We start from the raw sequence: 27317 nt of genomic DNA, 5'->3' as shown, positions 1-27317 counted from the left end.
AATAACCTGAACTCTAAGGTCTTCTCATTTTTCTTCCTTTGTAGGGTTTCCTTCTTTTCTCTCTGAACAATATTGGGATTCTGGCAAACTGAAGTAGGATTTCAACAGGAAGAGTTGAGATATGGGAACTGGCTTGACCTCTGCTAGCACGTACTTACTTCTGAACTCTTTAGTAAAATGAGTGTGTACTAGCTTTCACTCACTTTACTCGTCAACAAGGTGTTCCAAACCCCTGCACCGAGGTTTCTTTTGCAGGCTTTACTGTACTTTTGTAGATGTCATCTTATTTATCCTTACAGATTTTCTATGTAAAGATTTCAGAGGGCTGCACAGCTTCATTGTGACAGAAGGAAAGACAGCTATTAGGTAATATGCAAATAGAGAAATAGAGGCTCCACTGTCATCTCCCTAGAGATCACAGTTGGCTGGGGACAGAAATGGCACCATCATTTCTTCACTAGATTGCACACATCCTCACTTATTTGCATCAACTACATAAATGTAAAGGCTTCTTAACCCTGTTACTATTTCAAAAACGTTAAGTGTATACTTCATAACCAAGCCCCTTCACATCTATTGTAATACTGACCTGAAATACTAAGATACATAGTTTGGTGGTAGGAACATGGATTTGGAGTCGATATGGATTCAAATCTCAGTTTGGCGGCTCTGGGACAAATTTGTCTGAACACCGGAATCCTGAGTTGCAGGCGAGGCAATCATACCTCTTACAAATGTATCAAATGAGAGAACATACATGAATTGCTTAGCACGATGCTCATTAAACGGCAGCTAAGGCCACTATCATTAAAATTATTAAGGGCACTGCCTAGACTTTGGGTAGTTCCTCAGGAGACTTGTATTGTTTAACACGGAAGAAAAAGCGTTGACCTTGGTAATGGTAAGGCAGCTATGCAAGAACAGCTTAGTAACGTTGCTGTGATAAGAATTTAAAAATTGGATAGAGGGAAGTATGTGAAATGGAACAACGGTACCCCTGGGCTCCAGGTTAATGGGCGCATTTCGCGGGTGTGTGTGGAGGTGGGAGGGGGGTGCTGCTGTCACTCACGCGGGGGTGACACCCTTGGGTAGGCCCAGGGCGTTGACAGCAACGGGCTGCGGCTGCGAGGGCAGCAGGGCGCTGAGGAAGGCGGCGGGCGTCTGGCTGTGGCCGAAGCGGGCGGCGGGCGAGGCCAGGGCCGCGCTGGGGAGCGGAGGCGGCGGTGGCGGCAGCGGGAACACGTCGGGCACCGGGAAGGCCGTGGTGGGGCTGAAGACCGGGGGCGGCGGGGGCGGGGGTGACGGCGAGGACGGGGACCACGGAGCCTCTGCCTCGGCGCCGAAGGGCTGCGCGAAGGACGGCGCGGACGTGCGGCCGAACTGCTTCATCGTCGGGGACATGGGCGACGGGAGGCTGGACGAGCTGGTGCTGGAGGCCGGCGTGCCGTGGCCGGACGCGGGGCCCAGGTTCTGCGCTGCGATGAACTGCTTGGGGCGCGCGTAGTTGAAGGAGCCGGAGGACTGCATGGCGGGGGCGGCGCGGGAGGCGAGCGCGCTCATGGGCTCCGGGGCGGCGGGCGACGCGCAGGCCGCGAGCTCGGGGAAGGCGGGCGGCGGCGGGAAGGGCGGCGAGGGGGGCGCGCTGCGCGGGGCGCCGGCCGGCGGGGCGAGCCGCGCGCTGGCCTCCTGCTCCAGGCGGATTTGGTGCTGCAGCTGCTGGATTTTCAGAGGGTCCCTGGGGGAGAGAGAGAAGAGCGACACCTTCAGAGAGGGAACCAGACAACGTTCGTCGGGGCAGTGAGGTTACGCTGTGAACATCCCTTCCCAGGTCTGCCAGCTGCACGCGACACCGGGCGATGGAGGCCCCGTTCCTACCCCCGAAGTGTGTCGCCTGTAAACTCCTCCTGGACAAAGCGCTAAGTCAGTTGAGTATGGCCTGGCAGCAACATGTCTCACTGAAGTTTTGCCTAAGATGATTCAAACCAGTTTACAAATCGTGATGGAAAGTTTGTCCGACTTCCAGGAGCCATATTTCATTTTCGTAGAACCAGAAGTATTAAAAGAAAAACTATTGACATAAGTCTCAGCCCTCTCACTTGTTGCCAATTTTTAGAAAAAGAATTCTAACAGAATGAGAAAGTTTAAAACACACACATACACATACACACACAAACTTGATGTAAGTTATTTTTGGCAGATTTAGGTTAGTCCAGTTTGGCAACTTCAAGGCTGTCAACTTTGCCTTCAGTAAATACCACAGGCTGATTTGGGGGGGAAGATCCACTTTAATTTCTGCGTTTGTTCCCTAAAAAATATGCAAAATTTACTATACTAGAAGCTTTAATAATAAACCCTGAAATGCCAATTATTTATACAAACCTTAATAGATACTGATACCGATATTTGTGCCATATCTAAAACATGCAAATGGCATCCACCTTTAACATGTAGGTGTTTAATAAGCAATAACAAATTATTAATTTTATAATAATGCAGCTTTAATTCCCCAAATATTTTCGATCAAGAAGAGACTGAATTTAAATTTTTTGAAAAAAGTGTAAGCAGATAGCAATTAGCTAAAATCTTACTGTATTTTACTCATAAGCTTTCCTGCTTAACTGAATTTTACATCCTAGGTGTTTTCCTTTATTCCCGGCAGACAGTGACCAATGGCTGTCAAAACAAACATCAACAGGAGATGGCCCTACAACAAGCAGATAAAACAGGAACAATTCCATGAATAGGCAAAGCTATGCTCTTAACTTCAAATCTTTTAAACCTAAAAAACAAAACCCCCAAATCCTCCTTATCCGTAGGTATTTAATTTTCAAAATCAAGCTTTCATGAATTCAAAGCAATAAAAAGAATTGAAGCTGCTGATAAAAGATGGAAAAAAAAACCAACAGAATTGAGATCTGTTATCAAGTATCATGAGCTGTTGAGAACATCAGCCATGAAGTTCTAAATTTTTTCCTCTTTTCTTTGCGCTTCTGTAATTATCCAGTAAAATGATTACACTTAAATCCGTGAAAAGACAGCAAGAAACACCTTTGGGGGGAACTGGAAAGTATGAAGAGATGGTTCTATATGCTTAACCTGTGCACAGCATCAAAGATTCCAACACCATAGAACGCTGTGGGGTCCTGCAGAACTCACTGAGCATTTTTACAAGCAGCCGCGCCACTGCTGGGATTCCGCGCCACCAGGACACGGAAGTTCCAGATGTCTCTGTGGTTTGGGTAGACTGTCCAGCACATGTGCTCCTGAGCTCATGTATTTAGAACGAGCCTAGGAATAGAACTCATAAAAACCACCCAGCAGCTCTAAAACCCATCATCCTGCACGCACATTCTGAATCCCCAAACGCTCCTTTCTGATGGCCCTGCCTTTACCATCTCCTACTTATTTCCTAACTACGACAAAATGCACCCTATTCCTGGAGGGGTTTACCATCAACATTCAACTGACCTGTACACCTGGATTGCTAGTGATCTATATGGCCATCCCCAAAGCAACGTGCCCCTATGCTGGGCCAGCCCGGGCTCCCAAAGGCTGTGCTTTAAGGTATTTTAAGCTTGACCTGGCATCAGCAAATAGCTGTGTAAGGGCTCTGGTGAGGCTGCTGCAAACATCATATCATGCCTTGGATGTGGTGCGAGGAGTCTCTGCCCAGGGTTAGGGAGTGGTTCCCGAGAAGCTGGTCTTCAAAGAAGCCAGGGCAGGAAAGCCCTGGCCACCACTATGCTGGTTCTAATGTTCTGCCTGGGGTCAAGCCTACCATGTGGGTATTAAAAAGAACCACTAGGTTTGCTAACCTAAGTGAGCTCAAAGCTGCTGAGATGCTGCATTTACTACTAAGTGACAGTTCAAGAAATTATGAACGTAGCATTTCACGAGACATGAACAGGCATTCTGCTGTTTTGGTTACTGGTATATACCACAATGATAAACTCTGCTAGTGGTTCCCTCCATTTCCTTCTCCCCCATTTTGAACTGGGTGAGAAATACAACCTGCAGGGAACTGGAGGGTGGGGGGAGGGAGAGCAAAGCAGGTATTTTGAATCTTTAAGTGTCTGACTTGATTTCTGTGCAAATCATCATTTAAAATATACTGGAGTTAACTAGCTCTGACACCTGGATTCTGAGATGATGCGATACACAATTCTAAGTTGTTTCCTCAGTCCTCACTACAATTTTTTTTTTTTTTTTTTAATTAAAGCTGATTTTCACTGAGATAAAAAGGCAAAGTGACTGAAAGGTACCAGAAGGGCAAGACTGCTTGGGGCCTTTGGAAATCACTTCCAAGTTATTATAAAAATTCATCACTTTTCTGGTTTCCCCATTTTTGTCTGCTGCTCTTCCTGTGAAAATGAAATAAAATGGAAACTGAACTGAACCTCTTGGAAGTACTGTGCAAAGGATGAAAAGTTGGGTTGAGAGTTCTAAACTGCCCTAGTCACAAGTACAACACTTTGAGAGTCATATTGTTAACGTCTTCAGTTTTGCACAACTCATCCCTCCCATCACTCCCAGCTTCCTTCCCCTCCCCTCCACCACACCCCCAATTCAAAACAACTAAGCAATTCCCCACTCCTACCCCTCCTTCAATTCTAAAGGTTTCAATACTGAAAGAAATGAGACCTCTAGAGTTTTTCACCATGCACTTGTCAGAGTCCATTTACAAACGGGAAAGGAGTTTTCAGTACCTTACTCAAATCACCGAGCAAGTTACCTGCAGAGTCAGGTTATAACTGTGTCTGTCCCTAGCTCTTTTCGCTACACCAGGTAGGTCAACAGAAAAGAACCCTGATCTCATACTAGACTTGGGGTGTGGGTCGTTTTGTAAGATATGTATGTCTAACCACTATGCTGTACACCTGAAACTAATATAATAATAAATGTCAACTGTAATTGAACTGTTTTTAATTTTTAAAAAGTAGTAAAAAAGAACACTGACCTTCAGTATGATTTAAGAAAAGAAAAAAAATCTGTGGTCATCTTTCCCTCCTAAGCATTTAACTCTTATGCCTCTTTGCAGCCACAGCATCCAAAGCCTTCAGAGTCTGAATTATCAGTCAAGGTTTTCTTAATTATTTACATATTTAAGAATATATGGAAGAAAATCTGACTTCACACTGATTCTTTTTAGGGTGAAATGGTGCAAAGATGAGAAGATAGTGGCAACTCAGGAACAACTCGATGGATTGCCTTCCTTCATTACAGAAACCCAACAGCCTCCTAACCTACCAAAATGGTGTGGGCACAGCTTTTAACAAGAAATTGTACAGATAGTCGGATGGGGCAAAGATTCAGATTTGATAGATGTAGAACCCAACTTAGTTTCCAATTTAGTAATCTCTCCTACCACTAGATTAAAGCAGAAAGTAACCAGGTGAGCAGCAGTGTGGTACAGGAGGAAAAGGCGACACTCCCAGTTGGACGGCACTGGCTTGGAATGCAACTCCACGAGCTACTAACTGTGGGGTCACTGTGAGGGTGAAATGAGCACAGTGCCTGGTGCATAGTAGGAGCTCAAGAAAGGTTCCGCAGCAGAAGAAAACAACCCCATCGATCCCGGTTACTTTACAAAATGGGCCTTTGAAAAATGGAGATAATGTTCTACTTACTGCAGGGGATTTTCCTGTTCATCTGTCCCCCTGCAGGTAGCTGGCAAGGGGGAACAGCAGTGGCATGTGGGGTCATGGGGAACTGGAGATGGAGGATGAGCCGCCAGACTGGCTAAGATAGCTGGGCTCCACAGCTGCTCCTCACCCTAGTAGGGGTGGAAGATGAGGGATAGCACTTATCGTGTATCTGGCACTGGACTGACTCATTTACAACAACCCTGGGGGGTTAGTGTTATTATCCCCATTTTTTAAATTCCCCATAGGTTAGTAAGGTCAGGAATCTGTCTAAGGGCAGAACCTGGCGGTGAAGGGCTGGTTGGCTCGAAAGCTTGGCTTTACCGTTCTCTCTCAAGTGCTCAGTAAACAAAAAAGATTAATTAAAATGTTAGTCATTGTTACTGAGTATCACTTTTTCTCTGGGGAACGGCAGCCCAAGCTCAAAATAAAGGATGTGAAAGTGAACTTCTGGAAAACAACTTTTATGTAAATTGGAAATTCCCAGTATACCTCTGGAGCAATGTCTGGATTGCAAGAAGGAATTTATCCCCTGTTCATTCTAATAAAGATGGAGTATTTATAACTGTCTGCAGAAACTCTTGGGATCATGAAGCTAGAAAACATTTGTGCTTTCAGAATAAATATGCTGTCGCTTTATATATTTTCTTTCATTTTTTTTTTTTTTTTACTGTGTGATACAGAAGCCATTGATTGGGTGATGAAGAGTTGCAATACTGCACCCTCTGAACCGTGAGCCTTCTGGTCCTGCCATTTATAAGCACTTGGAAGGCAGGGACTGTGACGTTAGTGTCCCCACAGCGCTGACCTAGCACCCTCACAACACCCAATCCAACACTCAGTATGGCAGACACATGACTGTCAATGTCAACAACAGTGTTGATTTCTGGTGGCAATTTCTATACCCAGCTGGGTTCATCAGGCACCGTCAGAAGGGCCGTCCTACAACAGACAGCCCCATATGGGCTGGGGAATTCTAAGACTTTTCAAATGAAGGTAGTTAAGTTAGAATTAGGGGACAGAGTGCTGGGTGTTCCCACAACATACTGAGATATGCCTCTCTGGCTGGGAGTAGCTCAGGATCCTATGTATGAGAGCGCTCAGTACATTAATTCTAGGAACTTACAGAACATGAAACTCCCACAGGGCTTCAGTTCAAGGAGTACTCAGTAAGTTCCATCTACGACTATTATATTTGTGCTTCAATTGCCCTGTTCTTACTCTATTACTCATGCTTCCATTCATGCCCTCATAGCATAGAAACTGCGTCCACTTGCTGAGGGTTAGTATCTAACAACTTTGTTTAGCACTAACTTACTATTGCCCCTCAGTAAAAGGTATATAAATCACATTCTTAAGAACAATCATTTATACAGTAAAAGTAAGATACCGAAAATAAGACCTAGCTGGACCATCAGCTCTAATGCGTCTTTTAGAGCAAAAATTAATATAAGACCTGGTCTTATTTTACTAAAATATAAGACTGAGTCTAATATAATATAATATAATATAATATAATATAATATAATATAAGACTGGGTCTTATATTAGTTTTTGTTCCAAAAGATACATGAGAGCTGACGGTCTGGCTAGGTCTTATTTTCGGGGAAACACGGTCCTATACGCCAAATGAGAATGTATTACATTGCGTTGAGGGGAGGTTATACGTTAAGTACAAAAATAACAGAAGTTAAATACATTCCCCATACGATTGAGGGAGCGGGCAGTGATAGATGTGGATTTTCTACAAAGTACCATAAACATGAGAATATTAAAATCAAATTAAAATCGACCACTCCTTGAGAATGCATGTTTAACATGTATTGCAAAATGACATGAGTTTCTCTACAAAAGCCCCATTCTTTGATCTGTAATTCATTCTGAGCCTTTTGCAAATCATGCTGACTCGAGACGAAGCCAGGACTGAGAGCAATTGATTACATAGGAGGGTTCAAGGAAGAAGTGACCTGAGTGAAGAAATCCGCACACGACTTGGGTGTCTTTTAGAAAGATTCGTCTTTTCCACTTAGAATAAGAACGGCATTTGGCTGTGCTACAGAAAAACAGTAGTGCTTTATGTCTGAATACATAAAGCTGATCTCTACTTGAAGTCATTCCATGTACCATGAGAAAGAGAGGGAGTGATTGCTGACCAATTCATAATCCTCCTGGGAACGTCTCCAGAGCATCAAAGGATGGCTGTGTCTCTCATACAGCACGAGGGATAAAGACTGGGAGGTGGGGCACCAGGGTACCAACAAGGGTCAATACCAACATGAGCTGAACCCTGCAGCCGACTTCCCAGATGCAGACGATTCTCCTTCCGGAGGTCTGTGGAGATCCAACTCTCCGTGGGGGTAAACAGTCATTTGCCCTTGTGAGGGCTACAGGATGTGGGCTAGAGCAGTTACAGTCCCACCAAAAGAAAACGATGTGTATCCCAACATAAATTGTATGTGCTAAGGGACAGGCTTTGATGGTGTTTACCATCGTGATAAGCCTGATAAAGCTGAATGACGTGGACCTCTGGCATTTCAGCCGTAGCCTTTTTTGGGGGAGGAATGTGAGGTCAGGTTTAAAGGCCTGAGCGCCACATCACACTGAAATGCCTTAAATGATTTTCATGTCTATTGCGGCATAGGCCAGTGAAAACAACAGGAAGGTATTAGCTATTGATTCGTCTAAAAACCATGCTCAAAGTACCTTTCTTTTAAAGAAAAATCTCTTTTCTAACCTTTTCAGTCACGGCTTGAGGCAAAAATCAGTGATCTCATTTCTAACGGAAACCTCAAAGAAAAGCTGCCTGAGAGGTACATGTTGGGGAACTTTAAGGTCTGAAGCATAACTTTTCTCTGAGATTGTAAACAACTGGGGAGAAAAAGATGGACAGACTTTAGGTCCTACAATGAAATAATTTGGCGTATTTTAAGGTTTCATATAGATCACGTTTCCTTAAATTTCCATCCCTTCTGTGTCATTTCTACTTTATGTTCGCTGACCTGAATATATCTAAAACAGTGGTGTGTAGTTTGTAAGAATGAATTATTCCTAAGAGCAAAAAAAGTGTCCTATCTTTCAAAAAATGTAACCTTTACTTACTCACCAAATGCCTTTATTCTGTATCTATCTAATCACCAAATGGCTTTATTCTACTGAAAAAAAACAAACAAAGAACAATTGTCTCACTTCTCTACCCCTTCCAAACATTTTATCGTCAACATCTCCTTCTCCAATCACATGTAAGAGGCTCAGTAAATATTTCTGGAGTTTAATGAAAATCTCCAGGTTTCTCTAAAATACAAAATTAACTGTTCCATCAAGCCACATGGCATTCAGAAAGACAGTGATGCACTTTTCTCAGGGAATACAGGTATCGTGCAAATAAAGCCACACACACACAGGTTATTTACAAGTAAGAACACAGATGTTCAAACAGCTCAACTCTAGTTTGGCCATGAGCTATTGCTGACTTTGGATAATCCATTTATCCTCTCTGGGTCCACGTTTCCCAACTCTAAAATGGAAATGTACAATGTAATATATCTGTAGGGTCCTAATAAACTTTCAGATTTTATGAACCTTACGCTTTAGCCCCGTAACATTTAAACATTATAAAGAAACTTATGTTAAAGGAAATTGTAAAGAACTAACCAAATCCCAGTATGGTGTTTATTCGTATACATGCCTTATGCATATGCTGTTCTCACATTTGTTTCAACTGTTTTTGAAAAATGAATATATATCATTTTTAGTAAAAACAAATAGATTTTAAAGACTTAGGGAGGCAAACTAAAATAATTTCACAGTAAATCTTTTAAAAAGGATACATTTTTGAGGGGAGGATACTTTTTAAAACAATTTGTCATTAAATTTCTTGGGGTGACATCAGTTAGTAAAATTATATACTCTTCAAGTGTACAATTCTGTAATGCACCATCTGTGTATTGCATTGTGTTCACCACCCAGAGTCAGTTCTCCTTCCATCACCCTATATGTGACCTCCTTTTTCCTCTCTACACCCCCTCCCTCTTATCCTCTGGTAACCACTAAACTGTGTTTATGGGTTTTTGTTTGTTTGACTTGTTTGTTGCTTTCATTTTTAAACTATGACTAATCATCATCTAATTGGTTAACGTTAGTTGCTGTTTTTTCTTAAGATGGATAGATATACCTGTTGATAAATTCTGTCCAAAAATAAAGAAAAACAGCTTTTGGGTTTTGTGTGTCTCAAAACAGTTCCTGTGGGAATTGGGTTGGATGTGGTTCTGCTATGTTTTCCCTGCAAGAAACATGTGAACTATTTCAGTGGCTCAGTAGCCACTGTTCTGTGAATAAACCTTTCCTCTCTTTCCATCCTAAAACTTTTTTTGTCCTTGGGCCCGATTTTTATAAACCTTCTAAAAATTATATTAGGGCATTTTGTTCAACATAAAGATAGGGTTGTTTTGTGCTCAGACCTGTAATCCAGCAGTCTCAGTCCTTTTTATTTGCTTTCTCTGCGGCCTCTGACAGGGTAAGCCCCCACCCGTTCTTGAAGCCCTCTTCTCTCTGACATCCCAAATACCTTGACATTGTGCCCCGTTTCCCTCACTGGTCTTTTTCCAGCTCTCTAACTATGGACGCCCATCAAGATCTAAATTTTCTCTCCCTTTCCTTGGTACAAGACATCAACAGCATCACCCTCACTCCCTAACCTCTCTCTGTAACCCACACCTCAGTCCTGAATTCTGTATTAACTCCAACATGCTACGACACTTCAAACTTAGCATGTGTAAGACAGCGTCCCTCTCACCCCAACCTAATTTCTCCCCTTAATAATATCTGATATCCAAAGAGTCCCAATATTTGGACCAAGAGAACCCTAACATTCTTATCTCCAGCCACCGCTCTACCTCCACTTTTTCATTCTTCCAAATTAGTCTAATTGTTCCCCAAACTCACCTTGGGGTTTCCTTCCTCTTGGTCTTTTCTCCCGTACTCTCTTTTGGCAAGCCCACCCCACCCATGTCTCTCCATCCCCTGAAGTTGTCTTGATCCTTTTGTGCCCCTTCCGATGTTTATCTCTTCTTGAAGGCCTTCCTAATAACATCTAGCAATTCTTTCTCCCTCCAAACGGCTCCAGTCTACGAGGCTGGTATGGCACTGCCAGGGTTCGGCAGGGACATTATCATCTCACACCCGCAGCCCGATCTCCCAGAGCCAGGCGTGTGTTCCTTGTGTTCTGTTGGTGATTACCACAATGCTTTGCACATAGATGCCACTAAATACTCGTGAAGAGATGGCCAGGCATCCTTTTATGCGAAATGTGGGAAAGGGAAACAAGCAGAGCTCTTGTAATAATGAGAGTACTTATATTTCTGGCTTTTTAGTATCCGAAATATGGAACTCCCATGCTCCAAGCGAGAATATTTGTGAACCTGGTAGCACAGTTCCTAATTTGGCATCTGGGAGGCACACCATCTTGTTCCCGGCAGCTGAACCCTGTACTAGTGCCCATTTTCCATTTTATTTGGTTATCAGTCAAAAAATGCCCCAGGTTTATGTTTACCTTGAGGGAAAGTGCCTCAGGGATATTTTCAGTGCTTGGTGAGAACTTTAGTCATCTCCAGGCAATTCTTTGCTTTCGTAGGGCCCATTCTTCCCATCTAGGCAATGTTCTACAGCCACGTTTTCAAAGCATAGACTGTATCCTGAGATAACATAGTTGGTCCCTGTACAGAAAGAGGAAATGGTTCCCTTGTGTGTCCATTGTGTAGCAAGTCATAAAAACCCAATAGAGTGTTGCTAACAAGGCAGCGTTGAATGTCTGTGTTGGGGCTGGAATCTGAAGCATTGATGTCTGCCTGGAACTTCACACTGATGTCTGGACTTGTTGTTCAAGGGTTGCGAAAATACTGCCACGAGTTCTTAATGGCTGATATGAAGTTAAAGAATGTGTAGGTGGAGGTCATGCTTTATTTCTGGAAGGAGAACGAGGCCACGGGTTGGTGATACGCAATAAGCATTCATAAAAGCAAGTAATGACTCAGTAGTAAGTGGAGAATTGAATGAGTTCCTTCTTAAAATCGCAGTTTCCTGAGACTCCAAGCAGAGTAGACATCTGTTTTTATTATCTACCATTCTTTCCCTCATCTGGTAAAAGCATTCCTCCCTTTCTTTCCAGATCTGCTTCTACCCTATTCCTTGTGGGTTTGCCAATCAAAATCCCCCAACCCTTCCTCACAGGGTGAGCACATGACCCAGGACTAGCCAATCATTGCATGGCTTCTGCAAATCATTCAAGGGTAAATATATGGTCTAGGTCAGTCCAGGCCAATCAGGATTTTTCCTACTCTCTTTGTCCTTTGACAGCTAAATACAAGGATAAATCCCCCCGAGTTGCTGGCTGCCTACAAAAAGGAAGCCAATACATAAAAACTGAATCCATGTGGAAAGATAAAACACAAGATGAGAGAGACAGTTAAACTTGAGATGCTGTCATAGCACCTGGATCCAGATAACCCTCAGACCAGTTTTATCTCTGAATTCCATGTACAAAATAGATAGTTATTCTCTCCCCTCCTCGCTCCTGCCTTTTTTGTTATTGTTCAAATGCTCTCCACCACTTTCAAGAAAGTGGCCATAGAGACCAGCCTGTCCAGTTTCCTTATTTTACAGGTATGGAAATGGAAACAAAGAGATTAAGTAACTGCACAAAATTATCAGCTTGTTAAGTGCCAAAGGCCTGATAAGAACATCTTGCTGGTAAGAATAATATTAAAAATTAATCTCATAGTACTATCTGAAGTTGATGAATCACTGAATGAATGAATACACGGCCTATTCATAAAGTTGTGAAAGAAATCATCAGAAGTACTAAACACAAATGATTCAAAGTGTTTTATCTCTGGAGAGTGAGACTAGAATGAGGTGGAGGGAGGAAGTCTTATCTCTTCGCATTTCAGTGTTCTATCCTAGTCCTTTGAATAGTTTTTAACCTTGTGCACATAAAAAAATTCATGGTGAAAGTACATAAAATTCTTAAAAACATGTAGATTATAAACATATAATTTTTAAAACATAAATTTCCAGAAGCTAATATTTTATATAAGTTCACATCATAAAGAAAGACATAGTACTGTTATCTTAGACAGCAATTATAACAGATATCCTGGAAGCCTGAAAACATCCATTTCCTGTTTTTGAACTCACCAGGACAGGCCCTCCTCCAAAGAATGTAATCAATCATGACTATTACTATTACCGTGTTTCCCTGAAAATAAGACCTGCCCTGAATATAAGCCCCAGTGAAGATCGTCAGCTAGACGGATACATTTAGTACATTATGATGATGTTCCAGAAGATGACATGACTGTTTTTGAATAAACGTAGATTGTTGGACATGAAAAAATAAGACAACCTCTGAAAATACGCCCTAATGGAGCAAAAATTAATATAAGATCCGGTCTTATGTTCAGGGAAACGCAGTACTACCAACACCAACAGCATCACTACTGCTACTCATGGTAACAGCTAAGTATCACTGAGCGCTCCCCTATGTACCAAACACCGTTATACATGCTTCATGTCTATGAACTCATTTAATTTTCACAAAAACCCTAGGAGATAGGCCTCTTTTATTACCTCCATTTTACAGAGGAGGACACAGAGGCTCAAAGATATATTAAGGAAGTTGCTCAAGGTTACAAGCTGGAAGCAGTGAGGATGGGATTTCAGTTGAGGAGGTCAGCGTCATGACTATTACGTTACGGTGTCTCTAATCCAGGCAGCAGGATGTATCTAGTCCTTCCATAAAACAGTGATTTCTTCAGCCACAGAGGACCTTTCTAATGCACGTCCCACCGAAGACTGGCTCCAACTCTGTCACTCCTATCCTCTGTATTTTGTTACTGGGATATAGACATTGCAGTAGAGCTCAAAACAGCTACATACAGAGACAACCTGGCCCTGAAGACATTCTATAGATATAATTGTAGCTAGGTAAACGTTTATGTCCCATATGCTAGGCTTTACAAACTTTCATTAATTGGAGAAACTACCGTGTTTCCCCCAAAATAAGACCTAACTGGAAAATAAGCGCTAGCATGTTTTTCAGGATGACATCTCCTGAACATAAGCTCTAATGCACCTTTTGGAGCAAACCTTAATATAAGATCCGGTCTTATTTTCGGGGAAACACGGTATAAATATATACAAAGCAACTGTTAGGAGTTGGTTTCAAAACTAAGAAAGCAAAATTTGCTCCCAGAATTTCTTATTTCAGTGTTGGCATTATCCACCAGCATACATGACACTGAGAGACTATTAAATGCTCGGTCTCTGTAACCAAACATCATGCACTTACAGCTATCTACAGTTAGTCTGAAAATGCAGTATAGGGACAGAAAGATGAGCTTGGTAGAGTCTCAGTGTATATTTTATAAGTTAAAAGTGAATACAAATTTCTGAGAAGATTCAAGAGACATGTCAAAGAATAGTAATAATAGTAATAAATGCTGCCATGCAGTTCCTTGGTACAGAATTCCTACATGCTCACAGCTCTGTCCTTCACGCTCCTCTTTGAAGAATATACTTGTAGAAAAAAATAAAGAAATAGGAGAAGAACATCATCCTAAACAACTGGAATTGAACTCTTAAAAACGGCTTTTTTTCCTGAAATCACAGACAGACCTTTTTAGCATCTCCTGCCACTGGGCTGCTTGGGGCTGTCCCTGGCCTTAGTGATTGTGCCACCAAATATTTGCATGGCCTGGACTAAGAGGTCCAAGTTTCTTCATATCTGTGAAACAGAAAGTTGGACTATTTAAATATGTTTTAAAGTTCCGCCAAGCTATAAAATCCACTCTCTAGTCTTTCAGTATTAGACATCTGAAAATTATTAATTTGCTATGTTACTCCATCTCTTGAGAGACTGCAGCACTTAAATATATTGGACTTAAAAAAAAAGTGTATCTTTCACATGCTGATGAGCAATACTAAATTTATAACGATGACTTTTTAGATTTCTATTAACATCAGCCTATCACTAAAGAACGAAACAATTCTGAATAAATACAAAGCTGCCAATAACATTTTCTACATATTTCAATCTCACAAGGGTAAATAATGAAAGGAATGCACACTTGGACCTGGGCACTCAGAGTAATTTATTTTCTCTTTAAAGTCGACCATTGCTAGTTTAATGTTAATGGCCAAGATATACAGCCCAGGGTTCCAGAGTGTGAATGCAGGCCTTGCCTGACCACCAGGCTCCAAATCTAACCTCTCATGTAAAGAGGGAAAAAGTTCTTGAAAAAAAACTTAAAAATGCATTTTGGCGAGTTCAAGAGATGTAGCTTCGCAGGATGAATTAAGACACGTGTGACCGTGGAAAAGAACTGTAAATTGTAAATGGCTTTGACTCTTCTTAGCTTTTGACCAACTGACCTCGACATTCCTTCAAAGCCAAAGGATGAGATGCAGTAATGACGGTGCTGAGTAACCTTTCCCCTCAGGAGGAAGATCCAACCCTTCCAGCAGTAAATGAAGTCTATCCAAATGTGTCTCGGGAAGAATGTAATACATGAGGTTCCCTCCCTGAGAAATGACTAAAACCACTAAAATAATTCTGAGATAAAACAACCCAATTATTTAACGTAATTACTCAGAAAAAAAAAAGAGAGAACTTTATCATAGCTCCATGAAGTTTCCAACATTATATATGACTGTATTGTCAAGAGTCATTTATCTGGCACGCTCTCAAATGGAGTTTTCTATACTATGGTATTCAGGACTGTCTCCAGGAGGACCAAAACCCTGTAACATCTTGAAACGCCTTTTGAAAGAAAAATACTTTCTAGTATGTAAAGATGTAGCATTGAACTTACGTTACTACACTCTATTAATTTTTTGAAATGTAAATAATAAAGTTTGTTGCACACCACGTGGGGTTTTAAATGATTATTCTGTAAGAGTTTGTACATTGAGTAGTCCTTCATTTAGGGAAGTAGTATATATACACCTGGATATGCTCTTTCAAAAAAACAATCATTTCTAACAAGAAGATAAATATTCCAAAGAACAAAGGCGAGTATGTTCCAAATCAGTCAGGTTCCAAGAAGGGCTACTTCTTCCTGCAGAGTGAGGAGTGAGCCTTTTCTTGGAGTAATATAGAGCTGACTGTCCAGCAGCTTTATATGCCAACAACACAGTCCCGTCGTGCGTTTGTGTGGCTGTGCGCACATATCCATCTGTACAGGTGACTCGATATAGTAATGTCAGTATAGTGCAATTTTCAAGGTTAAATATAAAATTATTCTCGAAGGACTATGGTCCTGAGTAAAAATAGTACAGAGTATATTTAATTGCAGGTGAATTCCTAACTTGACCTTTGAAGTATGATCTTCTATCTTAACTGTGGCCACGGGAAAGAAAAGCACATCTGTAGTCTCTGAAGCACAAGCAATTCATACCACGGAACTGAGATTAATAAGTATTTTGTTGTCAATGCCTTCTGAACAGGAAAGGACGAATGTAATAGTTACAAGTATAGACATATAAAAGTTATGAATTTACTACAGTAGTGGTTTGTTTTTGCTGTGGATGCTTGTTGATTTCTAAAATATATCATAAGAATAAAGTAAATATCCACAGAAAATACAAAAAATGTCAAAATGAGCCAGAAGACATTATGTCAAAATAATTATGTCAAAATAATGTCTTTTGGCTCATTTTGACATTTTTTGTATTTTCGGTGGATCTTTACTTTAAGAAGACATTAAAAACTTAATATACTAAACTTTTTTTTTTTTAATTTCCTTTTAAGAGCATCATGCTACCATCTTTAAAAAATGACTACTGTGTAGTATCAGTAGGACATTAGCCACTGAAGGAGTGAGGCACTCCATTCTTCACTGCATTTCACATGGAGGGACTTCTGGAAGAACACTCCTGGCCTGTATCCTCCCCGTTTAGTGAGCTTGGGAGGTAGCTCTGGGCATGCTCAGATCAGCCCCTCCCTTCCTTTTCCTGAATTGGATCTGCTGCTTGCAGGGAAAGGGCTTTCTCCTTCCCTCTGTGGAGGTAGGGTCTGCCCCAGTGGAGCTATACAGTACTGTCTGTGAATGGGTAGGTTAGCCACTTAACTCTGGGGTGACTTATCAGCAAGGACACTTTGTCCAGTGACACATCTTTCTTGTCCAGTTCTTCTCAGTACAAATCTGAGGCTTGGATCTCTCTCTTTCTGTTGCTTTAGTTTATCAACCAAATGGTCCCACACATGAGTACAAAGAAGGGATAGCCCACCTCAAATATACATCATTCATGCATTGTAATGGTCTGAAAGAAATCTTAGATAGTAGTGCATCTTCAAGCCAAGCGTCATTTGTTCAGCACGTGTATGGAGAGGCTAGCCCCAACTCTAGTAAAGGGCAGAGGTGTGGGTTGCCTGAGGTTGACTCAATGCTACAAAACAAAAGCATATAAATAGATCCACTTCCCCTTGTAAGGCAATTTGAGGACCACCTATTGATGATAGCTGATATGTACCTTTGGTGGCAGGGATTCACTCTTTACTGAGGGATATGGGAGATTTCCTCTCCATCATGCTCCCCCTGAGGAATTCTGGTAAATGCAAATTTATCCATATCCCTTCAATTCCAGTATCCCCATCCTCTCCTGAAGATAAAAAAATTATCTTTACAATCCCTTTTAATTCAGCTGATCTAAATACTTAGTTCAAATTTACCCTGACAAACGGCTTATAACATTTTTAGTTTCTTAATCATAAGAAAATACTGCCGTCAAGTTTTGATTAGGAAACTGGTTGAAAAAACAAGATATCAACGTAATCTTTTTGACCAACAGAATTTTACTTTTTTGGCTTAGAGGATTAAAGCCTAGTAATAGTTCCTAAAAATCAGTATAGTAGTCATAACAAAACTTTTTTCTTTAACACTGAACTCATAATTATAACCAATAATTGCAGATATTTCTACACAATATTTTTATCTTTTCAAATTAAAATTTATTTCTTAAAGTACACATGATAAAATGCTAAATCAAAATCCTATTGGATTTTCATATGCCAAAAATTAATCCTTACCCACAACTCACACCTTATATAAATATTCACTCATATAAATTTCCCACTTAAATATGGACCTGAAACTAAAATTCCAAGAAAAAAAATAGGAAACTATTTGTGACCATAAGTGAGGCAAAGATTTCTTAGGTAAGAATGATCCATAAAAGAAAAATAACTTGATAAATTGGATTTCATTAAAATTAAAAACGTGTGCCCTTCAGAAAGCATGAGATACAAAAAGGACACCTTGTAAAGTTTATCTTCATCTCCTACTTTTTTCCTACCGATCCCTTTCCCCTCCCCAGCATCAACTGAACACTATTACCATTTCTTGTGTTTCCCCCAAGACAGCTCACACAGAATAAGCAAATAGATACATACTCTATGGCAATTCTATTGAATATTTCATATTGAATACATTTTTCAGATTGTTCAGTATTGTACCACACTCTTGACAGCATTCCCTGGTCATGCACATAGTTGAGACCAAATTCTTTGGAAGTAATTAGTTTTGAAGTTTATTTAAGCAAATATGCAAAAAAAATACGGATTAAAAAAAATCTAATTTATTTGCCTCAGTTAAAACAAGCACACACACACACATAAAAGTCTTTCCAAAATGATCAGTCTCACAGTATATTATTTAGGCCATACTTCCTATTTTAGCTATGTTGGCTCTTGTATCCGGGGGAGAGAAGTTGTCATCTGGGGCCTGGTACCAAAATATTATTAGAAGTACATAGAAACCAGTTTTGTCAGTTGCTTCCATTTCTTTGGGTTTGGGTGTTTTTAAATAATGAAATTCTCTTTTAAAGAAAACTGAGGATCTCTTTAGTCACTTGGATCATTAGAAGTATTTGTCTAAGGCAGAACTGAAACCATTTTCGATCTACACAGCCCGATTCACTTCCTAAATGACTCATTTAATACCTAAGTGAGCAGGAAGAATGCTGCTCCTCCTACTCATTATCCCATTTTCTTTCTTCACAGCATTGGCCACTGAAACTATTGCATTTATGTATCTCTTTAGGTTCTGCCCCAATGCCCAGCCCTCCACCCCACCCAACCCCACGAGGGCTCTCGAAGGCCAGTGCCTTAAGGGAGGGTACATTTTCTGCCTAGTAGTGCGTGGCTATGGAACCCCATTTCTGCTACTGGATTTGGCTCTTATTCCTGTTATATGGTTTGTAAATCCAGCAGCAGTTTCCAGATGTCAAAAGATGGAGATGACCACTTAGAATATTTAACAGCATTTCTGCTACATTGGTTTGGTGCACAACGGCTCAGGTGTACCTAATTTTATAACCTCTAGATCTGTCCAAATATGCTCGCCACCAGGGAAATGTGGCTACTGAGCCCTCAAAACGTGGCTTGTCCTAATTCAGATGTGCTGCAAGTGTAAAATACACACTGGGTTTTGAAGATTTAGCTAAAAAAGAGAATAAATTATCTCATTAATAATGTTTATATTACATGTTGAAACTATTTTTAAAATATTGGGTTAAATAAAACACATTATTAAAATCCATTTCACTTATTTATTGTTTTGGTTTTAATATGACTACCCGTAAATTAAAACTGTATATGTGGCCAGTATTTTTGGTTCACATTATATTTCAACTAGACAATACTCCTAAAGGCCTGGCTGGTTCTAAAAGTTCCCTCACTTCTCCTCACAAGGTTTACTGTCTTTTTATCCTAATCTACTCGGGGCTCCACTGAATATGTAGGAATCACACCACTGAGCCCTAGAATTGAAGGAGTTGGTCTCAGGGATGGTGGTGATGGATTTGCCCATGATAGGGGCAAAAAGCTGTCCTCCAAAATCTTACTCTTCTGACTTCATTGCTGACTTCCTGGTAAATAATATCAGAGTAAGTATTATTCTATGATTTTGTTTCTCAAACTTGCACTCTCCTAAGGTAGGCCTATTTGGGGACCCTCAGTGCTACACATTGTGCAGGATCAGGGACCTTCACCATCTCTGCCAGAGCACTCTCCCCTGCGCAGTAAGAGAAGACCCCATTTCCTTAAAGCCTTAACTTGGTAATAGCACCCTAGAAGGCGGTGGTTATATAGGAACGTTAACCCTGGCGGCTGCAGTGATCACGGTTATCAATCAATCATGGGGAAGAGGCTGTGAGGTAAAAGGCAAAAGAAACAGGCTCTGGGTGGAGATAAATTTGAATTTTCATTCATATGAAATACACTGTAAGCTCCAGACCATGTAATAGAGCAAAACAAAAATGATGTAACATGTCAAGAAAAGAGGGAACAACCAAGTTACAAAGCCGAGGCTTTTACCTTTAAGGAAGGGTACCAATTTGATTTTTTCCCCCTCCAGTTTATAAAAGTGATTTTAAAAAGTCTTAATGAAAAAGCACAAAAATCAACAGCCTGCCTTTCTTAAGACCCAAAGACTATTACTATACGTAGCTTAAGTTGAGGGGGAGGGGAGAGAATCTAGATTGAATCGTGCCAGACAGACAGAACATGCATGGCTATTTAACATGTATTTTCTTATTTATAAAAGGCTACAGTCATTCACTACTGCCTCCTAGGTAAAGTCCTTCTGAAAAGTTAATACAATCTTCCCAACCATGGTAGTATCATTAAGTATCTTTTGACCCCAAAATCATTATCTCAGAGAAAACCTGTTAAAACAAGTTAAAGAGAGACTGCAACACTTTCTCCATCCTCAAAATAAAAGGTACAATGTTAATGAAAGTATTACTTACGCTTGCTCAAACTTCATAAAAACAAGATGCCTAGAAAAACATCTTACAGTACACTGGTGAGTGCATAACTTAAAAAAAAAAAAAAAGCCTCTTGTATTACTAATTTAGTTTGGCTAAATATAGTTGGCAGCCCACATGCTTCGTAGCACATTTTCCCCTGGAATCCAGCTAATATAAATAAAACAAACGGAGGGAACCTGGCCCTCCTCCATGAACATTACATCATTCTTCCTTATTAGGAAAACTTCTTTAAACCTGACGTTTTGCTCTAAACAATCAGTTTAATTCTCAAAGAGCACCTCTAGATTGGGAGCTGCTCTAATCTGAAGGGTTGCTATATGTCAGGATAAATGTGGGTGACATATATAGTCTCCTTTTAACAATGATATTTTAATTCCCTAAACAGTAGCATCATTATGGAAAGCATTAAGAAGGTACATTTAACGTTTCCCACTAATGGTACATTTAAGAAAGCACACTTAATGTTCTTCAAATTTTTGCTTTCTATACATGTTTTGATATATGCATGTGTTATGGTAAACAGAGGAGCAATGAGGAATTCTTAGATTCCTGATTTATTACAATTGCAGTATTGGTTAAGGCCAAAGATTTTTGTATCTAATTGATCTTAAGATGATGTGGAAGTTAATAAGCTAAGAAAGACTCCCCTTTCTCTCCTCTGAAACAGTCCTCAATATGACATTTAATTTGTTAGACAACTTTGGGTTATGTTTTTTGCTCTGAGATATCACCATATTAATATATTAACCTGGCAACAAAAGAAAAAATAAACAAGTGGAACTACATCAAACTAAAAGCTTCTCACAGCAAAGGAAACCATCAAAAAATGAAAAAGCAACTTACTGAATGGGAGAAGATATTTGCAAATCATACATCTGATAAGGAGTTAGTAACCAAAATATATAAAGAACTCATACAACTGAATTAGAAAAAAAAAGTGATTTTAGAAAATGGGCAGAGGATCTAAACAGATATTTTTTTCCAAAGAGGACATATAGATGGTTAATAAGCATATGCTTAATATCACTAATCATCAGGAAAATGCAAATCAAAACCAGAATGAGATACCATCTCATACCTATTAGAATGGCTATTATCAAAAAAAAGAAAGAAATAACAAGTGTTAATGAGGAGGTGGAGAAAAAGGAACCCTTGTGCACTGTTGGTAGGAATGTAAATTGGTGCAACCACTATGGAAAACAATATGAAGAGTCCCCCCAAAATTAAATAGAGAACTACCATGTGATCCATCAGTTCTACCTCTGGGTATTCATACAAAGAAAATGAAAACACTAACTGGGAAAGATATATGAACCTCCATGTTTGTTGCAGCGTTATTTAAAATAACCAAGACATGAAAACCTAAGTGTCCATCAAAGGATGAATAGAGAAAATGTATACATACATACACACACACACACACACACACACACACACACACGATGGAATATTATTCAGCCACAAAAATGAAATGAATCCTGCCATTTGCAACAACATGGATGACCTCTGAGGACACAACGCTAAGTGAAATTAAGTCAAAAAGAGAAAGACAAATATACATGAAAAAACGAAAAACAGATTGGTGGTTGTCAGAGGTGGGGATGGGAGAGTAGGAGAAATGGGTGAAGGTGGTTAAAAGGTACAAGACGTCCTAGGGGTGTAATGTACAGCATGGTGACTATAGTTAACAATACTGTATTATATATTTGACAGTTGCTAAGATACTAAATCTGAAAACTTCTCACCATAAGAAAAAACAATTGTAACTATATAAGATGATGGATATTAACTAAACTTATTGTATATACATATATAATCATTATGTTATACATCTTAAACTAATACAATGTTATGTCAATTATAACTCGATGACACTGGGAAAAAAGTCATATTTTAAAATGTTGCACAATAAACTTGCTTGCAAAACAAACCCATCAGCTGATCTACACTTCTGAGTATGAAAGGTAAGATTTATGAAGATAAAATGTATGTGTAAAATAAAAATCAATCAAAGCAAACCTCTTCTTTAAACAATGACTTTTCCATGAATATAAATAGGGATATTCACCAGTTTGCTGATTCTACCTAGTATTGTACCTTTCATTGTACTAGTAATGTATCTTGACATTAAGACTATTTTCATGAAAAACAAGAGTTGGAAAAAATGATCTAAATCTAAAGTCCATTATAGTAAAATGGTATTGACAGAGCTACGACTACACTTGAAAATGATGAATTTATAAGTCAAGACTCCTAAGCTGCAGTGAGTTAGTTGTGAGGGTTACGTGCTAATACAAAGATGGAGCCTTCTTATAGAGTGTGCTTCTTTTGGCGGACAGTAAATGAGAAGCTGCTGACTTATTTCTCCTTTTCCACTTTGGTTCACTAACAAAATCAGATTAATTGCTTGTTCATGGAAATGTGGGGGGTGAGGAACAGGTATCAGAGAAGGGCTGTGGAGAGAAGGATGACTGGCCTGGAAAATAAGGGAGAGTGGTTCTAACAGTTCTGAGTTTATACGTCGCAATCTAGCCTATTAGTGAATTTTTTCTTCCAACTTTTGTTTTATCAAAGGAAAGAAAAACAAATACACCTGGATCTCCTGTACTCAGGACAATTTACATTGTCCTCATTGTTTCCATAAAGGGCCCAGCGCTGGCAAATTGGAAAAGCAATTCCATTTACGAGCTCAAAGAGCTTTCCAGTCTAATAGGCCCTTCTGTCTTCTGGGAGTTTTTATCCACATGCTTGTTACTGATTTAGGAATGAAAGATCTTGGTGTACTTTACAGGACTGTAGACTCAAGTTAGATTGCCTGTGTTTAAATTACAGACTGAATGTCCTCGATCTCTTAGCCTTTCTGAGCCTGTCTCCTCATCCTTAAATGGGGGTTATAATAGCACTTGCCTCCTTGGCTGTGAAGATGAAATGAGTTATTACCCATGAAGTATTTTGAGCAAAGCTTGAGTAAACCTTCAATAAGTGTTAGCAACTAATATTCAGGACAACCATAATTTAGTGTCCAAATGTTAACCATTTTGTTCAGGACATATGTTGAGCTGAATAGAACTCTCAGCCGACAGGTAAACCGACAGTCCTGGGAAAAATGGGACATATAGTCATCATATGAGTATAATACAATGTCAAGGTCACATAATATAGAGAGAAACTGGTTTACAAAACTAACAAAATGTATACCTTATTGGGCACTAGAAAGTATGAGATTAGATGAAATAAGAAGGACTTAATTAAAAAAAATCACTAACTATAATTTAAAGTGTTGATCTTAAAATAGATCTACAGTTATGTTAATCACCCATTTTGTTGAACTTAGAACATTCCTTTCCAACATTATCCCAAATATATTGCAAAGTTTAGTTTAAATCATTTTAGCAATGTTTTCATTCTTCCTCAGAGCCCCTTTTCCACAGATATCAGGGAACTGGGAGGAGAGTAACATTACATAAAAAGGTAGTTGTGCTCAGCACAGACGGACACACCTGCAGTTCTATACGTAACTAACTGGCCTGCTTCCCTCCTGACCTGGGGAACTGTCCCTACGTAACACTGTCATTATAGAAACAGAGAAAACACATCTGCTAAAAATGAGCTTTAGTGGAAAAAATTCAGCTGGCATTCTCTTTTCCTCTCCGTCGTCTTTTTTTTTTAAAAATAGCATTCTTATGTAAGTTCTTTACTATATATAGTATAGAACAGAGAGCTGATGCAACCTGATCAGAGGCCATCAGACTGGGGCCATTTCCTACCAGCTTGTGCCCCAGGGCCACTTGCTGTACCCGAGAGACAGCAGGAACAGCCAGCTCCCAGAAACCCAACCTCCCTCAGATTCTGACACCGCTGTGCTGCGGTCTCCTCTTTGTGGATCTTCAGCCCCCCTCCCCCCCCTATAAACTTGGCACACCAACTGTTTCTGACCTAACTCATTGGGGGTGCCTGTGGAACCTCAGGGAACATCTGGGAAACATTTTTTTTGGCTTAGTCAACAATGTGTATTTTTCCCCCCTGTATGTCCATCCAATATTTATGCAAGAGTTAGAACGCTAACATTTCAGTCTAAGGGGTCCTTGACCATCCTCCCACCCCTGACCAGCCTGCCCAAGCAAGGTAACTGTTTGCTTATGATCTGTGTCTTCCACCAGGCTGCAATATCTAGATGGGCAGGGTCCACATCTGTTTTATTCCCCAACATATACTTAGCTTAGCACACAGCCCACGAACGAATTGATAAATCAGAAGAGGCAGTAGCAGCTATCATTTAGTGAATACTTAGTAAGTGCCAGACACTGTTCCTGCTTTATATATGCTTCCTCACTCTCTCGTACAGGTATATATATAAAACTACTTGCCAGCTGTGTGATCTCTGACAATCTTTGTGTACCTCAGTTTTGTTATCTGTGTAATGGAATCATAGAACCTACGTAACAGGTCTGTTACAAAGATTAAATGAGAACACTGCTTGGCACTGAGGTGTGCTTTGTTATTTGTCTATATCATCTTCTCTTCCTCCTTAGTAAAAGGCACCTTCACCAATAGTTTCACAGGTCAGAGCCTCAGGTGTCACCCCTGCCTGTTCCTCACCTGCCCTGTCTAAACTGCCACCAAGTCCCGTCTTTCTCTCTCCTAGATATCTCCCACAGTGTTCCGGCAGATTGTTTCAGATTGCACATCTCATCTCTGTGACTCTCCCCTTTACTGGCTCCCAAGAGCTTCTGCTTGCTCCTGGGATAAATTCCAAATTCCTTAACCTGGCCCACCAGGCCTGGTCGACTGGCCATAGTCTCACTGCCATCCTCCTACCCCTAACCCCCATTCTCAGCGTTTCAGCCCTACCTTTCCATGCGTGATCCCTCCTGACTTAACACCATCGCCGCCCCCCCATTCATCCTTCAGGTGTCAGTTCAAACATCACTTTCTGGAGAAAGGGTCCCTTCTTCCTGCCTCCAAACGGGATGCGGTCCTTCAGTTACCTGCCCTCAGAAGTCTTGACACACTTTCTTTTTAAAAACACATTTGCTGCAACAACACTCTCTGATGGTTCCAGCTACCCAGACCCTTAGGGGTCCCTTCTAGCTTTGGCAAAATAAGGAGGCGGCGGCAACGTGATAACAGCAAGAGAAACGATCACAGGCTGGTTGGCTACACATCTGGAACTTGGTGTGGGCTTCTCCCAGAGTGGCCCTTTCTGGATTTCATTCCAGTCCACATCATAAAATAACCTGTACCAGACTTTTAAGGCCAGAATTTCTATTGTGGAAAAAAAATCTCTGCACGCGCTAGCAATTATGCTGCATAAAAGAAAAAATGACTACGCGAGCTACTCACACAGTTCTCTTAGATGCTGCTATCTCACCTCTCATTTTCCTGCCATTGGCTGGCTCTGACTTTTCTCCCTTCACATAGCAATGCAATCTTTTCTGTTTCTCCCCACAAGGCTAGAGTTATGAAAACTGATTTTATTAATCCTGAAAAGCAAACTTGAGATTTTTTCCCCTGCAAAGTTTAACAGTCAATGGACAATTATTATTACCCAAAACAACCTAGGCAGAAAAAAAGGCACGTCCAGCTCCAAGTCTTATTATTCACTCATGAGTCAAACATAAATATTCTAAATACAGTATGTAGATTTCCTGATATCTACACCCAGAAAGGATTGCAGGGAATTAGGAGAAATGGCGGCCACTTGATTCTCCTAAAAGTCCACAAAGCAGAATAAATCTAATCATCATGGCTCCAGGCAAAATGTAATGCCCTTGCAAAATAATGAAAAAAAAAAAAAAAAAATTCAACATTAAAGAGCAACTACAAACTCTTAACTTTGGAGATGGTCTTTTTTTTTCTTTTTTTTTTCTTTTTGTCTTCTTGCCCATAAGCAGGGTACTGGGCTTGGTGCTTGGAATCTAGGAATGAACAAAGAGGATATAGCACTTGCCTTCATCAAATCCCAGAAAGCCAGCAAGTAGTATGTGGCCTGAAACAGAAGTAGGAGTATTTAACTGCATTAAAGCAATGGAGTTCATATCAGTCTCTATTTCTCCACGATACAATTTAATGCATTTAGCTTTCAATTTGTACAGCTCTGTATGGCTGATGTAAAGACTTTTGGCATTCCTAGTCCGAGGGCATGAGGGAGAAATACCATGTCTCTGGGCCCTCCATTTCTTCAGGCTCGTTGGGCAGCTTCTATATATCTAAGTCACGTAGGAGAGCAGGTGATTTCCAAATCAATTCCATCGTCAGCAAGAGCTAATTCTGGTGGCAAAGCCGGCATAAGTGTCACAGGCCCTCGCTTACAGGACTACCTTTCTCTGCCTTCACCAGCAAGCTGTTGCCTCCATGTTCCAGGAGACCTTAACTCATTTCTGGGATAAATGAAATGTGGTGGATTGGCTTGACTATTTTGCTAGAATTGGCGACTATTTAGGGTTTCCATTAATGTCACCTTTGTGCTTATCCAGTGGGGATAAAGGAGTCACAGTTTCGTCTTGTTTTTAACTTCTATCATTCATGGTTTTTGATCAATTACTTACTAAAGGGCTAAGGTATACGTCTTTCAATAGAACCAGGTTTGAAATGAACTGGAAAAATCCAAGAGATTGGACAATTGTTCTATTAACATGCCAAATAAACTTATATCCTGCCTCTTTTGTCTGTCTTACATATATAGGTCACTTCTAATGTATGGCGGTAGGAGGGAACGACATTCTGGTTATGCAGAAAGGTCAGCAGTCTCTAAAGAAGAGAATGAATGGTGGTGCAATTGGCAGGCTTGAGACACCCAGGGAGGAAGGGAAAAAGGGTATAACAACTGAGACAAAGACGGAAAAAGACTAT

General features: G+C 40.4%; 1 protein-coding gene across 7 annotated transcripts in view; it reads right to left on the bottom strand.

Annotated features, from left to right (window-relative positions):
* PALLD (palladin, cytoskeletal associated protein) overlaps positions 1 to 27317 on the bottom strand; it is a 371546-nt gene that overhangs the window by 40646 nt on the left and 303583 nt on the right. For all 7 annotated transcript variants that reach the window (XM_019731447.2, XM_019731449.2, XM_019731450.2 and 4 more), the window contains one exon: positions 1070 to 1735. In XM_019731447.2, coding sequence (XP_019587006.2) covers positions 1070 to 1735 — 666 coding nt within the window. The remainder of the gene's footprint in view (positions 1 to 1069; positions 1736 to 27317) is intronic.

This window comes from Rhinolophus sinicus, linkage group LG07 (assembly GCF_036562045.2).
Source record: "Rhinolophus sinicus isolate RSC01 linkage group LG07, ASM3656204v1, whole genome shotgun sequence".
Taxonomy (NCBI): Eukaryota; Metazoa; Chordata; class Mammalia; order Chiroptera; family Rhinolophidae; genus Rhinolophus; species Rhinolophus sinicus.
The sequence above is the reverse complement of the archived record's forward strand: the minus strand, read 5'-3'. Positions and strand labels throughout refer to the sequence as shown.